This window comes from Chiloscyllium plagiosum, unplaced genomic scaffold (assembly GCF_037043375.1).
Source record: "Chiloscyllium plagiosum isolate Xiang-an unplaced genomic scaffold, Cpla_swu_hap1 HiC_scaffold_27, whole genome shotgun sequence".
Lineage (NCBI taxonomy): Eukaryota > Metazoa > Chordata > Chondrichthyes > Orectolobiformes > Hemiscylliidae > Chiloscyllium > Chiloscyllium plagiosum.
The window spans coordinates 33,372,695-33,388,218 of NW_028270165.1; the positions used below are offsets into that span (position 1 = coordinate 33,372,695).

The following is a 15,524-nucleotide window of genomic DNA, read 5'->3' on the forward strand; positions in this document are numbered from 1 at the left end:
CCAACCTCCCTTTGTTGTGATGCTGGGGGGTGGGGGTGGGGAGAGAGAGAGACACACAAAAAGCCGCGTGGTCAAACGGGTTAACTCCCCAGAGACGCGTGCGGTCACACTGACAGACAGACGCAGCGGGCTTTCCAAATAGCTTATTCAATGGAATGGCACAACCCACCCACCTGGATCTCCCACTAACACTACAGATTGAACCCTCCCCCTCTTCCCTGGGGCCCCTACATCCTCCCCCCACCCCTCCAAACGCCAGAGAAAGTTGGATCTCAAGGGGCAGGGAGGAGGTGTGGGTCACAGGGGCCTCTCCTGATGAGGGTGTCTTGGGGAGAGAGGGAGGGTATGGAAGGGGGGGAAATGGTGCTGTGAGGGGGGGGGGGGGGGGGGCTTTTCCCACACGGTCGAGGCATGGTGGGGGTGGGGAGAGAGAGAGAGAGAGACGAGAGAGAACACACGCGGGCTACAGGTGAGAAGACGCACCCCCACCTCCTTTCCCCCTTCAAAAACCCCCCCCCCTCCTTTCCCACCCATCTACCCTAACCCCCCCCCCTCCCCAAAGCTCTGGGTAAGAGATGGCGCCAGCCATTCGACTGGAGGCCGATGTTAAAAAAAGTCCCCGGGGTTATTAAAACACCCACCGCCCACCCCACCCTAACCCAATACCCCAACCCCTCCCTAAACCCTGTTAAAACAGGACACACGCGCGCCCCCCCCCCAAATCCCTTCTGCCCCCGCCCCCACCCCCCGCCCGAAGCGAACAGGAGGTTAGAAGAACCCCAATCCTGCCAGCCCCCGACTCACGAGCTAACCCGGGTCCCTTTCCTCAGTCGGCCGCTCCCGGTTGGGTGGGAGGGCGGTGGGGGGGGGGGAATGGGAGAGTCAGACGTGCACTCTCTGGTGCCGAAGGAGGTGGGAGGAGCGGGAGAAGCCCTTGCCACACTGCGAGCAGGAGAAGGGCCGCTCGCCGGTGTGGATGCGCTGGTGGGTGAGCAGGCTGGACGACTGGGTGAAGCCCTTCTCGCAGACGGTGCACTGGAAGGGCCGCTCGCCGCTGTGCACCCGCAGGTGCCGCAGCAGGTGGGAGAGGCAGGTGAAGGCCTTGGCGCACACCGAGCACTTGAAGGGCCGCTCGCCGGCCTGGGCAGGCCGGGGGGGCCCCAGCGGGGGCGGGGGCAGCAGGGCGGGCGTTGCCACCCCCTGGCTGCCCTCCTCCTCGCCGGCGCCCGGCTCCTCGCCGTCCGGGTACTTGACTGGGTTGTTCTCGGCGTGCAGGTGCTGGTGGGCCAGCAGCAGGGAGAGCTGGGTGAAGCCGCGGCCGCACACCGAGCAGCGGAAGGGCCTCTCCCCGGTGTGGCTGTGCTGGTGGGTCAGCAGGTGGGAGGACTGAGTAAAGCGACGGCCGCACACCGAGCAGGAGAAGGGCCGCTCGCCGGTGTGCACCCGCTGGTGGGTCAGCAGGTGCGGCGAGCGGGTGAAGCCCTTGCCGCACACCGAGCAGGTGAAGGGCCGCTCCTCGGTGTGCAGCCGCTGGTGCCGCAGCAGGGTGGAGGAGTCGGTGAAGCCCTTGCGGCACACCGGGCAGGTGAAGGGCCGCTCGCCGGTGTGCAGCCGCTGGTGCCGCAGCCGGTTGGAGAGCTGGGTGAAGCCCTTGCCGCAGACCGAGCAGCTGTAGGGCCGCTCGCCGGTGTGCACCCGCTGGTGGGTCAGCAGGTGCGACGAGCGGGTGAAGCTCTTCTCGCAGACCGGGCAGGCGAAGGGCCGCTCGCCGGTGTGCACCCGCTGGTGCACCCGCAGGTCCGAGGAGCGGGTGAAGCCCTTCTCGCAGACCGGGCAGCAGAAGGGGCGCTCGCCGGTGTGCCCGCGCCGGTGGGTCTCCAGCTCCGACTGGGTGTGGTAGCTCTTGCCGCAGTCGCCGCACTTGTGCGTCTTCTCCCGGGGGCGCCCCTCGCCCGCGGCCCGGCGCCCCGCCGCCTTCCCCTCGCCGGCCGGCTTGCCGTTCGCCGTCTCCATGCCGCGGCGGCGCCGGGGCCCCCGCTCCCGGGAAGCCTCCGTCAGATTCTCAGCCCAGGCCGCTGTCTCTCCGGGGGGTCCTCGCCCACACACCCTCGCTGGCCGGTCCTCTGCGGAAAAGGGATTCACAGAAAAGAGATTTCCATCAGTCCAGCAGAGAAACCCGCGGGAAGGGGAAAGCAGCTCTGACAAAAGGGAAAAAAAAACACACAGAAAAAAAAAAGCTCAAAGAAGGGGCCCGGTGGCTCAGTGGGTTAGCACTGCTGCCTCACAGCACCAGGGACCCAGGTTCAATTCCGGCCTCCGCCGACTGACTGTGTGGAGTTTGCACGTTCTCCCCGTGTCTGTGTGGGTTTCCTCCGTGTGCTCCGGTTTCCTCCCACAGTCCAAAGGTGCGCAGGTTAGGGTGGATTGGCCGTGCTAAATTACCCATAGTGCCCTGGGTTGTGCAGGTTAGGATGGACTGGCCGTGCTAAATTACCCATAGTGCCCAGGGATGTACAGGTTAGGGTGGATTGGCCATGCTAACTTACCCATTGTGTCCAGGGATGTGCAAGTTAGGATGGACTGGCCATACTAAATTACCCACAGTGCCCATGGATGTGCAGGTTAGGATTGATAGGCCTTGCTAAATTACCCATAGTGCCCATGGATGTGCAGGTTAGGGTGGATTGGCCATGCTAAATTACCCATAGTGCCCATGGATGTGCAGGTTAGGATGGACTGGCCGTTCTAAATTACCCACAGTGCCCATGGATGTGCAGGTTAGGATGGATAGGCCATGCGAAATTACCCACAGTGCCCATGGATGTGCAGGTTAGGATGGATAGGCCATGCTAAATTTGCCAATAATGCAGGAAAACCCGCACAGACATGAGGGAGAGAGTGCAAACTCCACACAGGGCAATCGCTCCGAGGGTGGGATCGATCCCTGGGCTCCCTGAGAGGCAGCAGCACTAACCACTGAGCCACGGTGCTGCTCTCGTGGTCTGGCACCAATCCTACCCTTCTCACCAGCTCCTTAAGGGGGTTTCCTCAACCTGTCAGTGTCAGCCCAGGTAGGCCGTGGGGAACGGACAGTCTTACTTCTTGTGGAATGCTCTGCCAGCTGCCTTTCATCCTAAAGCTATCAAATCCTGCCCACCCCACCCCACCCCTCCCCTCCACCAGGCTCTCCCTCCTCTCCGAGCCTGGCGCTTTGCAAGCCTGGGCGTTCCTAACGAGCCAGGTCAAAAGGGGCTCAAGCCTGTGATTGGAGGGAGGTCAGTACGAGCCTGACATACTGGGGAGGGGTGTGAATGGGGAACTGTCCCTTGAGCTGATTTCCGAAACGTGCCAGGAATGGGTCAACCGGGCCTTCATCCGACGGGAGCTAGTCTCCCTGAGAAGTAGGCCGCTCGGCCCATCCGGGTCCTGACCGCCCTCAGCTCCACTTCGCCGAAGGGAAATCACGGGAGGGGCTCAGCAAGGAAGAGGTTCGTGATTTGGGAAGCGTGGAGAATTCGGAAGGTGGGTGCAGAACTGCGTTTGAGGTGTTGAGGACCCGCCGTTTAGAAATTCCAAGTGATTCCTTAACTCGAAGGGACGTGGATCTTCAGAATTCCCTAACCTCGGAGTTGCGGGCACTCAGACGTTCCAGTCTGTTGGAACATACCAACAACAGTAGGCAAGGTGAGAGGGGAAAAATATAAAAGGGATCTAAGGGGAAACTCTAGCACACAGAGGGTGGTACGTGTATGGAATGAGCTGCCAGAGGATGTGGGGGAGGCTGGTACAATTGCAACATTTAAGAGGCATTTGGATGGGTATATGAATAGGAAGGGTTTGGAGGGACATGGGCCGGGTGCTGGCAGGTGGGACTAGATTGGGTTGGGATATCTGGTCGGTATGGACAGGTTGGACCGAAGGGTCTGTTCCGTGCTGTACATCTCTATGTCTCTGACTCATTGTTCTGCTCTACCAAGCAGCGGCTCCTCTGATGGCTAACCTCAACTCCACATGCCGCCCCCCACCCCCCCACCCCGGGTAATCTCTCACCCCCATCGAGAATCTACCTACCTTTGTCTTGGAGATATTTAAAAGGTCCTGCGTCCACTGCCTTTGGAGGTAGGGAATTGCAAAGACTCTCACCACCTCCGAGAGGGGGTAAGAAGGGGAAGACAAATGTCCCCCTCACCCCCTGCGATCCCTTAAGCCGTGACACTTCGTTTTGGAGGGAATAGAGACGTCTCCAGATGGAGAGGTGGCAGGAAGATGAAACCGAGGCAGGAGAACAGCCTGGGTCTCAATGCATATAGTGCCATAGGCTTAGACAGGGACCAAAGGGTTACCTCTGCTTTTAAGTCCTTATGCTTTACAAAGTTTGCGGGGTTGGTGGGAGGAGCGATTCCACCTTTCAGGGTTACGATCGCTGCTCCATGCGCAAAAGCTAGAGCCCCCATCACTTCCCCCAGAGCAAATGGAACTCCCTTTATTACAGTCACAAAGCACGGAAACAGACCCTTCGGTCCAAGCAGTCCATAATCCCAAACTAAGCTAGCCTCACTTGCCTGCCCCCGGGCCACATCCATCCAAACCTTTCCTCTTTGCGTACTTATCCAAACGTCTTCATCCCGGTTTCCCCATTGACCACCCAGTACCCCAGATTCCGTAAACCAGAGAAAACAAAAGGCAAATCAGGCCACGCATTAGGGCGCTGGAGTAGATCATTCAGCAGTCACTCCCTTTCCCATTTACCACAGAAAGGGTACCCCCCCGAGCCAATTCACAGAATCCCGAAAGCGCATTCGGCCCGTCCAGTCTGCACCAACCCTTTTAAGAGTGCCCAACGTTTCCCTACGGCTAACCCACCCAGCCGACGCGTCCCAGGACACGACGGGTCGATTTAGCACGGCCTAACCACCCAAAACCAACCTGCACATCTTTGGATGGTGCGAGTGCACCTGGCGCAAACCCCAAGCAGACATGGGGGGGGGGGGCAAGGAGGGGTGGGGAATAGATCCTGCAAACTGCAGTTACACCTTCACCCCAGGCTGGAACTGAAGCTGTGTCCCTGGCACGGTGAAGCAGCGGTGCTAAACCACTATGCCACCCCGACTGACAGAGATCCGGTCTCTTTGACTAGCGGACTGCCACATCCCTTCCCACCTACCATCCACATTCGGAGACGGGGGGTCATTTGGTGCTGAGGTGTCCTCCACCGCCTTCCGGACAAAAGGAGAAGAACGTTAGGGAAAGCTCTTTGCCCCCTCTGGGTCACCTATCAACATGGCAACTGGCTTGAGGGGGCTGTGCTTTTCAGCACCATCACAGCAGGAGACCCCAGAGTGGTGGGCTCTCTGTAACCCACCCACCCCCCACACCACCAGCCAAAGAGCCTCCCTCCTCTGAAAAAGAACTGCCCCTTTAAGAAGAGCCTGCCCCCTTTAACATCCAGACACACACACACACCCTCCCAATAAAAAAAATGCAATTGCAGGAGAGAGAAAGGAGGGGGAAGAAAATAAAAGAGATGGGATTAAGGGGGTGGTAAGGTTGAAAATAATAATAATTCTGGCACGAACCAACCACAGGCTGCAGATTCCTTCAGGGATTGCAAACAGATCTCCCGATCTCTTCGCTTTTTGGTTTGCTTAGAACATTTTTTTTTGCAAATAAAGAGGAAACGTGCATCTACCATGAAATCTGGGTGCAGGGCCGCAGGTTGCAATGACATGGAGTGGAGGGAAGGGTGGGTTGCACCAACCAACCCCGTCTGGCCACGCCACCCCACCCCCCCTCCCGTCCCCAGTCCCCCACCCACCCACCCAAGGCCTGGGCGCCTATGCCTGGCCTGCAGCTGCTGCAGCAGCACCAAGGCCGGGGCCCTGGCACAGAGGCTGCGCTGGGAGACAAAGAGACTCCGGCCTCAGTCTGGGCCGGCCGCCGCAAGTCCCGCCCCCTGGCCGCTCCGCCATTGGCCGCGCGCCGAACAATGGAGCGGCCCGGCACCCCGTCTCCCCATTGGCCGCCGCTCGCTGTCGGTCAGCGGCCGTTCCACCGAGCGGTCCAGTCGGAGCTGGGGGAAAGGTGTTTCGCTCTCTCCCTCTCGCTCGCGCGCGCGCGCGCGCACGCACACACGCACGGAGAGGGAAGGTCCCGCGCGATCGCGCGCAATAGTTGAAGGCGCGCCCCCCCTGGGGGAGTGGAGGGAGAGCGCGAAAGGGGCGCAGTGACGTCATCGCGCACGCGGCTGCTGGTTGGAAGGGGAGACGGGAACGCGCACGTCGGCGCGAGCTGGCGAGTAGGCGGGGCCGGGCGCCACGTTGCCTGGGAACCGGAGGCCCCGCCCATTCCCCTTCCCCTTCCCCTTCCCCCTCCCCAGCGGCGGCCCCGTGCCGTGGGGGGGCAGCTGCACCCACCCACCATTCCCGTGGTGCGCCGCGCGGGGGCAGCCGCCGGTTTCCCCCCCTCCCGGCCACCACAGTCCGTCCCGTCCCCCTCCTCCTCACCCTAAAAAATAACCGGCTGTTGCGGCCGATCCACCGGTGCAGGGTGTTGTTGTTGGCGGCGGCGGTGACGGACGAAGCGGGGCCCTGTCGCCGGGCCGCCTCTGCCTTTGCTGTGTGTGCGTGTGCGTGCGCGCGCATGTCCGCACGGAGCGGGGCGCGGCCCCGTCCCTATTTTTTTTCCCGGAGGGTGGGGAGCGGGGAGGCGGCTGGGGGGGGGGGTGGAGCTACCGCGCAGGCGCAGAGGGATCACCGCGCAGGCGCAGCGGAGCTGGTGGTGATGGGCGGGTGAAGATGGACGCGCCGTTAGTCAGTCCGGCTGGAGCAGGTAAGACATTCCCGAGAGAGAGAGAGAGAGAGAGAGTGAGAGTGTGTGTGTGTGGTGACCCCGTCCTCCAGGAAACACAGGGAGTTTTAGTTTTGTCTCACTTCCCCTCCCCCGGCAGCGCTGCGCTTCCCCGTTGCCAGGGGCAACCGGCCCGCCATCTTAGCGGTCGGAGCGGGAGACCGGGATGGGCGCATGCGCGGAATCCAGTCGCGTAATGGAGGCCGCTCGGCCCATTGTTCTGGTGACGGCCCCTCCCCGCCCCATTGTTCTCCTCTTCGCGCGACTCCCTCATTGTCCGCCTGTGGCTACAAGCCCCACCCCCACCCCCCTCCCCCCGTAGTCATTGAGTACAGGGGGGGGGGGAGGACAATGGGGGTTACATTGCACTTTGCTCAAAAACTGCATGAATTTATGTAAAACTCTGTTATTTCACTTTTTAGATTGGAATCAATCTAAACATCAGGTCATAGACAGAGAACACAGGGGGCTAACACCTTCAACACATTGTCTAGCTATCACCATTGTTAACAGCTAACCCGAGAATGCAACTTCTAAAAAAAGGGTTTTGTGATTTACACATGAAAGAAGTGAAACTATCACTGTATTCTAACAGATGAAAGGCTTAACAGACAATCAATTCTTCAACGTATAATTTCAGTTACATCACACTGCAAATTTTTGCTATAAATTCTCTGTTATGATCGAGCCCTCCACTACCACCTGATGAAGGAGCGTCGCTCCGAAAGCTGGTGTGCTTCCAATTAAACCTGTTGGACTATAACCTGGCGTTGTGTGATTTTTAACGCTGTACACCCCAGTTCCAACACCGGCATCTCCAAATCATGACTGCTTCAGTAGGGTCACCTCTCATTCTTCAGTATTCCAATGAGTATCGGGCCAATTTACTCTACCTCACCTGGTAAAACAGCCCCTCCATATCTGGTACAGCCCAGTGAACTGCCTACAATGTCAGATGCCTAAAATTGTTCAGTGTTCCAGCTGCACTCTGACTAGTAACTATTGTACTTGTCGCAAGACCTCTATACACTACTTGTCCTTTCCCTTTTTAAATAAAGGCCAATGTTCCATTTGCCTTCCCAGTTACCCAAAAATTTCTACGTTAGATGGGTTGGCTGTGCTAACTTGCCCATGATGTGTTGGTTAGGAGGATTAACCGTGGGAAATGCAGAGTTATAGGGTAGTGGTGTGGGTGGGATGCTCTTCAGAGGGTTGGTGTGGACTTGGTGGGCTGAATGGCCTACTTCCACACTAGGGATTCTGTGATGCTAGCTGACAGTGGATGCCAGCTTTATATGATTTACGCACCAGACCCTCAATTTGCTCTGTTCTGCAGTCTTTCTCCACTTAAATAATATTCAGCTTCTCTCCTCTTCAAAGTGCATAATCTAGCATTTTTCCACTCAATCCATCTGCCAAGTTTTTGTCAAATCTCTCAACCTGTCAGTGTGTCTCTCTGCAGCCTATTTCATCCTCACCACTTGCCTTCCCTCCTGTTACTCACGAACTATGTTCACCTCTGGATTCCAAATCATTGGTATATATTCTAAAAACTGTGGCCCCAATACTAACCCTTGTGGCACACGCTAGTTACAGGTTGCCACCCAGATAATGCACCCTTTACTCTAACTGCCTGTAGTGCTCCCCATATGGCCTCCACCTGGAGAGGAATTTAGCACAGTGGTAATTTCACCAGAATGGTACTGCAGAGTGAAGACTGCTGTTATTGTGGCAGATCATGAAGTTTTAATTCCATGAAAAACGTATCATTGTCACCTGTGAGATCGTAAAAAATGGTTCATTAATGTCCTTTTTAGGGAAGGGTATGGGCCTACATTACCCAGTGTGGCCTGACGTGTGACTCTTGACCCATAGCAATGTGGTTTGCTTTAACTGCCCCACTGAAACGACTTCCCAGGTCACTCTCTGTATCAAACCGTTAAATTGTCTCGAAGCATTGCAATGCCACAGACCACTTGCCGACGATGTAGGCTCTGGAAATGGCAGCAGCTAACACATGACAGAGTCTGCAGCGTTCTCCTCGTCCACCCATGGCTTGCAGATAGTTGTCCCAAAATCCAATCAAACGATCGTTCTGACCAGATGTATTGTCTGAGTCGCACCATAAATAAAATATCACCGAAATCACCACCACAACTATCCCTGGATATGTCCTGCCCTGCTGTAAGGCAGGTGGTGGCACAGTAGTATACAGTCAGAAAGGACTTGCCCCAGGAGATTTTCAGCTTCTACTCTTGACTCTGTAGTTCCAGGCCATGACCTCAAATCAAACATGAGCAAGGAACCCTCCAACCCGCTTCCCAAATCCCATTCTCTGTTGGCTGATGAATCAGTGCTTCTCCATGTTGAACATTGGGAGGAGGCACTGAGGGTGGCAAGAATGCACTCAGAGATTTCATGTCCATCTCCAGTAGTGGCTCAGCAGCACTCTTACTGACTGAATTGTTTGAGTCCTGAAGGATACAAACTGCTCGACTGGATCCAACGTGAGGGGAAAATCAACCTATTACAGATATATCTATCCGGTGGGAGTTAGTGCTGCATAGCCCCTGTGGAGACAAAGTTCCATCGCTACATTGAGAACAGCCTCCTTTTTACCTAATGACACCACTACCATGCTAAATAGGATAAACTTTGAGTGGACCTAGCAAATAAAAGAACAGGTATTTTTGTGGTGTCAGCAGCAGCAGAATTGTATTCCTCCTTAGTTCAGTCAAGAATGCTGGAGGTTATTCCAGGCATGTATACCTGGTGAAACAACAACAAACTATTCCAGTCTCCTTGCTTTCTGCAGCAAAGATATTGTGAAACTTCAAAGGGTTCAGGGAAGGTGTGGAAGGATGTTGCCAGGGTTAGACGGTTTGAGAGGCTGAATAGATGGGTGCTATTCTCCCTGGAACGTGGGACACTTTACCTTTATAGGTCTGGTTGACACGTGGGGAAAAGGACCATTTATTGTTTCCTGCCTGCCAACCAGTTCTCTATATGTGATAGTGCACTACTCCCAATCCCATGCGTTTAATTTTACGTGCAGATCTCTGATTATGCTGTGGCTTTCAGGTTATTTTGTCCTAGTTTTTTTTTGCTTTGAAGAGAGGTTGTAAGGAAAGTATAGAGCAGGATACCAAAAGCACTAGAGTATACAGGGAGATTTAAGCAATCCTTAGATAAGCACATGGATGATTTTGGGATAGTGTAGGGGGACAAGCTGAGAATAGTTCACAGTCGGCGCAACATCAAGGGCTGAAGGGCCTGTTCTGCGCTGTATTGTTCTATACAGCCTGTGAGACCTTGGGGGTTTGTGTTTAAAGTTGGGAACGATAGAAGCAGCCTGGAGAGGTGAATCCAGCTGTCACAGGCCAAGATTTCTAGTCATTTTATTTTTCAGTTTTTAGGTTTAGCTTTAGGCAGTTGCTTTTGTGAGCTTGAAGAAGTGGAAGCTGGGTTTTTTCCCCCCTTCGACTACAACCAAAAGCTGGGGGTTCTCTTTCTCGATTGCACGGGAGACAAAATCTGTTTCTGAGTTTTCCTTTTTGTCAGTGTGTGTTTATGGGATGTAACTTCATTGGGAGAGTTAACTACTGTATCTATTGTTCTGAGAAGTTTTCTGAGAGTTAGGTTATTCTAAATTTCTCTTCCTTTTGGTTGCGTTTTAACTGCAGTATTTAAATAAATTGTGTTTTGCTTAACATAAAATAACTTGACCGGTTATGTTGCATCTGCAACACGGCAGTTTACATTTGCCTTAAAAGTAAGGTAAAGTTACTGAAATAAGTTAAGTCAAGGCTACCTTCTTAAAATATTTGGAGGGGGGCTGGGCTGGTCTGGTCCGGTCCATGACATTTGTTTGTGGGACCTTTGTCAAAAGACTTCTTAGAGTCCAACTGAATCACATCTGGTGGCTCCCTTTTATCATCACTACTAATTAAATACCTGAAAAATTCCAGTCGAGTTGTCAAGCATTATTTTTCCTTTCGTAAATCCATGCCGACTATATCCAATCCAGTCACTGTTTTCCAAGTGTCCTGCTCTTTGATCTTATAATGGATTCTAGCATTTTCCTGAGTGCCAATGTCAAGCACACCCTCCCCCTCCTCCCCCCCCTCCCCCCCCCCCCCCCCCCCAAACCACCCAGTCTGTAACTCTGTTTTCTCTCTGTCCTTTTTAAATCATGTCCTCACCCACAGGATGGACTCAGCAGAGGTGGTGGCACGGTGATACTTGTTTTGGAGGGAGTTGCCCTGGAAGGCCTCAACATTGACTCCTGAACCCCTCCCCCCTCCAATTGGGCCTTGTGATACTTGTGCAAGCCTAGGAAAGGGAACCTGCTGACTACCATGTACTGAACCCTGAGCCACCTCTGCTGCTGATTGAGTGCTTCCTCCACGTTGAACACAAGGTGGAGGAAGCACTGAGGGTAACAAGGGTGCTTTGGTTGGTGGGGGGGTTTCAACGATCATCGGCGAAAGTAGCTCAGAAGCGCCATGGCTGACCAAACTATTTGAGTCCTAAAGGACATTGCTGCTAGATTGGGTCTGTGGCAGTTTTTTTTTAACAATTGGTGAAGGAGTAGGCCGTTCGGCCCTTCGAGCCAGCACCACCATTCATTATGATCATGGCTGATCACCCGCAATCAGTATCCTGTTCCTGCCTTATCCCCATAATCCTTGATTCCACTATCTTTAAGAGCTCTATCCAACTCTTTCTCGAAAGTATCCAGAGACTTGGCCTTCACTGCCTTCTGGGGCAGAGCGTTCCATACACCCACCACTCTCTGGGTGATGAAGTTTCTCCTCAACTCTTCTAAATGGCCTACCCCTTATTTTAAAACCGTATCCTCTGGTTTTGGACCCACCCATCAGTGGAATCTTGCCTCCTGCGTCCAGCGTGTCCAATCCTTTAATAATCTTATACGTCTCAATCAGATCCCCTCTCAGCCTTCTAAACTCAAGGGTATATAAGCCCAGTCACTCCAATCTTTCAGCGTAAGATAGTCCCGCCATTCTGGGAATTGACCTCGTGAACCTACGCTGCACTCCCTCAATAGCCAGAATGTCTTTCCTCAAATTTGGAGACCAAAACTGCACACAATACTCCAGGTGCGATCTCACCAGGGCCCTGGGTACAGCTGCAGAAGGATCTCTTTGCTCCTATACTCAATTCCTCTTGTTACGAAGGCCAGCAATCCATTAGCTTTCTTCACTGCCTGCTGTACCTGCATGCTTGCTTTCATTGACTGATGTACAAGAACACCTAGATCTTGTTGTATTGCTCCTTTACCTAACTTGACTCCATTTTGACAGTATTCTGCCTTCCTGTTCTTGCCACCAAAGTGGATAACCACACATTTATCCACGTTAAGCTGCATCCGTCCACTCACCTAACCTGTCCAGGTCACCCTGTGATCTCCTAATATCCTCACATTTCACCCTGCCACCCAGCTTTGTGTCATCAGCAAATTTGCTAATATTACTTTTAATACTTTCATCTATATCACTAATGTATATTGTAAACCGCTGCGGTCCCAGCACCGAACCTTGTGGTACCTCACTGGTTACCGCCTGCCATTCCGATAGGGACCCATTCATCACTACTGTTTGCTTCCTGGAGAAAGTGAGGACTGCAGATCCTGGGGATCAGAGCTTAAAAATGTGTTCCTGGAAAAGCGCAGCAGGTCAGGCAGCATCAAAGGAGAAGGAGAATCGACGGTTCAGGCATAAGCCCTTCTTCAGAAATGTCAATTCTCCTTCTCCTTTGATGCTGCCTGACCTGCTGCGCTTTTCCAGCAACACATTTTTAAGCACTGTTTGCTTCCTGTCAGCCAGCCAATTTTCAATCCAAGTCAGTATTTTGCCCCAATACCATGTGCCCTAATTTTGCTCATTAGTCTCCTATGTGGGACCTTATCAAAGGCTTTCTGAAAGTCCAGGTACACTATATTCACTGGCTCTCCCTTGTCCATCTTCATAGTTGCATCCTCAAAACATTCCAGGAGGTTAGTCAAGCACTATTTCCCCTTCGTAAATCCATGCTGACTCAGACCTATCCTGTTACTGCTATCCAAATGAGTCGTAATTTCATCTTTCATAATTGACTCCAGCATCTTTCCCACCACTGACGTCAGGCTAACCGGTCTATAATTCCCTGTTTTCTCTCTCCCTCTTTTCTTGAAAATGGGACAACATTAGCCACCCTCCAGTTAGTGAAGGAGCCACTAAGAGGAAAGCAAACGTGCTTGACCTCATAGAATCATGGAGATGTGCAGCATGGAAATGGACCCATTAGGCCAACTCTTCTGTGCTGGCCCGATATCCTAATTAATCTAGTCCCGTTTGCCAGCACTTGACCCATATCCCTCCCAACCCTTCCCATTCACTTACCCATCCAGATGCCTTTTAAATGTTGTAATTTTACCAGCCTCCACCACTTCCTCTGTTCCACACAAAAAACCACCCTCTACATGAAAACATTGCCACTCGGGTCCCTTTTAAATGTTTTCCTCCTCACTTTAATCCTATGCCCTCTAGTTTTGGACTCCCATAGGGAAAAGACCTTGACTATTCACCTTGTCCGTGCCCCTCATGATTTTATAAGCCTCGATAAGGTCACCTCTCAAGCCTCTGATGATCAGCCTCAGCGTATTCAGTCCCTCGCTATAGCTCAAACCCTCAATCTCTGGCAACATCCTTCTAAATCTTTTCTGAATCCTTTCAAGTTTGACAACATCTTTCCTATAGCAGGGGGACCCAGAATTGAACATATTCCAACAGTGGTCGAACCAATGCCCTGTACAGCCGCAATGTGACCTCCCAAGTCTTATACTCAATGCCATAAAGGCATCCTCACCAGTCTGTCTTCCACAGTTGCAAGCTTAAGAAGCACCAAAATATTTGCATTTGTGATGGTTAGTTTGGGGCATTTTGGCAGATTAAAACTGAGTAACTTGCACACAATTATAATTTAGTTTGCTGCAAGTTGCTACTCATTTGGGAAAGAGTGTGTACATTTATTACTATAGTGCTAATTGCATGGCAGCTGAAATATTTGCTCCCAATCTGGTCTGAAGTATATTTGGTACAACAGTGCCATCTAGTAGTGTAATGCTGATCACACATACAGCCAGCTGAGAAGGGGAGAGCTTCAAACTATGCCCCTGGACCTTTGCAAAGGGATCATGCACTGTCTGCTCTTTCCAAACTGTTGCACTGGCAATCCAAGATCTCCAGAATCTCTTTTGATCAGGTTCAGTACATCTCAGTGTCTTTCCCTTCAAGCACCTACAGTTTGGCCCATCATGTTTGCACTGGCTATCTGACCTAGCATCTGCAACATGGTGCGACTCTCCCGTTCCTTCCTCCCAACCTCGCACGTTATTCCTTCACAAATAACCATCCAATTTCTCTTTGCCTCAACCACAGTCTGTTGTGCAGTCTACACCCGAACCACTCGAGTGACCTGCCTTGTACCCCATCTCGGGCTGTGAACTCCACAAAATAACCGCGCAAGTGATCACCAGCACCAAGATAGTCTTGGACTGTGTGCGCCACACCCTAACTTCTCGAGTGAACCTGCCTCCGTCATTGCCTTAAGCTGTACACTCCAGACGCAAACCATTCAAGTGAACGTTACCCTTGCCCTCCCACAACCATCGGAGTCTCTGAAGTCCTCAATAAATACTTTGAATCAGGATTCACAAAAGAGGCGGACATGGTGGATGGTGGGCTCTCAGAAGCAGCATTTTGATGTTCTGGTACATGACAATTACACAAAAGAAAACGGTGTTTGATGTTTTAAAAGGCATTACCGTGGACAGGTCCGCAAAGCACGATGGGATCTCTCCCAGAATGCTAAGGGAGGCAAATGAAGAAATTGTTGGGGCGTTAAGTGAATTCTTTAGTGACAGGAGAAATCCCAGGGAACTGGGAAATAGCCAATGTTGTTCCTTTGTTTAAGGGTCTAAGGATAATCTAGGCAATTACAGGCCAGTAATTGGGCAACTATTGGAGAAGATTCTTAGGATTTACTCCGATCTGGGGAAAAATATAGACTTATTAGTGATCGGCAGCATGGCTTTCTGCGGGGAAGGTTGTTGAAGAAGTGACAGAAGTGATTAATGAAGGCCGAGTGGTCGATATTGACTTTAGCAATACTTTGTATGAGGTCAGGCATGGCAGGCACGCTGATTACAGACCGGAATTACTTGCTATGAGAAAGTGAGGACTGCAGATGCATGGAGATCAGAGTCGAGAGTGTGGTGCTGGAAAAGCACAGTAGGTCAGGCAGCATCCGAGGAGCAGGAGAGTGGACGTTGTGAGCATAAGCTCTTCATCAGGAAAACATTTATCTTTGGCACTTTTGCCTGTTACTTTCAATCTGTGCCTCCTTCAACCCAATCCTTTCACGAGAGCGGGGAGTGTTGCCGGACAAAGAAACCTTAGAGTGCAGGCTCATCGTTCCTTGACAGTGGAGTTGGGCTAGACAAGTTAGTGAAGGAGGAGTTTGATGTGCTTGCTTTACTGGTCAGTGTAGGAGTTGGGAGGTCACATTGTAGCTGCACAGGACATTGGTTCGGCCGCTATTGGAATACTGTGTTCAATTTTGGTCTTTCTGCTATAGGAAAGATGTGGTGAAACTTGAAAGGGTTCAGAAAAGGTTTT

At 52.7% G+C, this 15,524-nt stretch overlaps 1 protein-coding gene across 2 annotated transcripts in view; it reads right to left on the reverse strand.

The window, feature by feature from the left end:
* Positions 1–756: 756 nt before the first annotated feature.
* Positions 757–15,524, reverse strand: part of LOC122547074 (uncharacterized) — an 82,736-nt gene continuing 67,968 nt past the window's right edge. The window contains exon 3 of one of the 2 annotated variants that reach the window (XM_087974355.1): positions 757–1,848. In XM_087974355.1, coding sequence (XP_087830481.1) covers positions 883–1,848 — 966 coding nt within the window. In that variant the 3' untranslated portion in view covers positions 757–882. Of the gene's footprint in view, positions 1,938–15,524 lie in introns of both variants that reach the window. The other variant, XM_087974356.1, reaches the window with a different exon arrangement.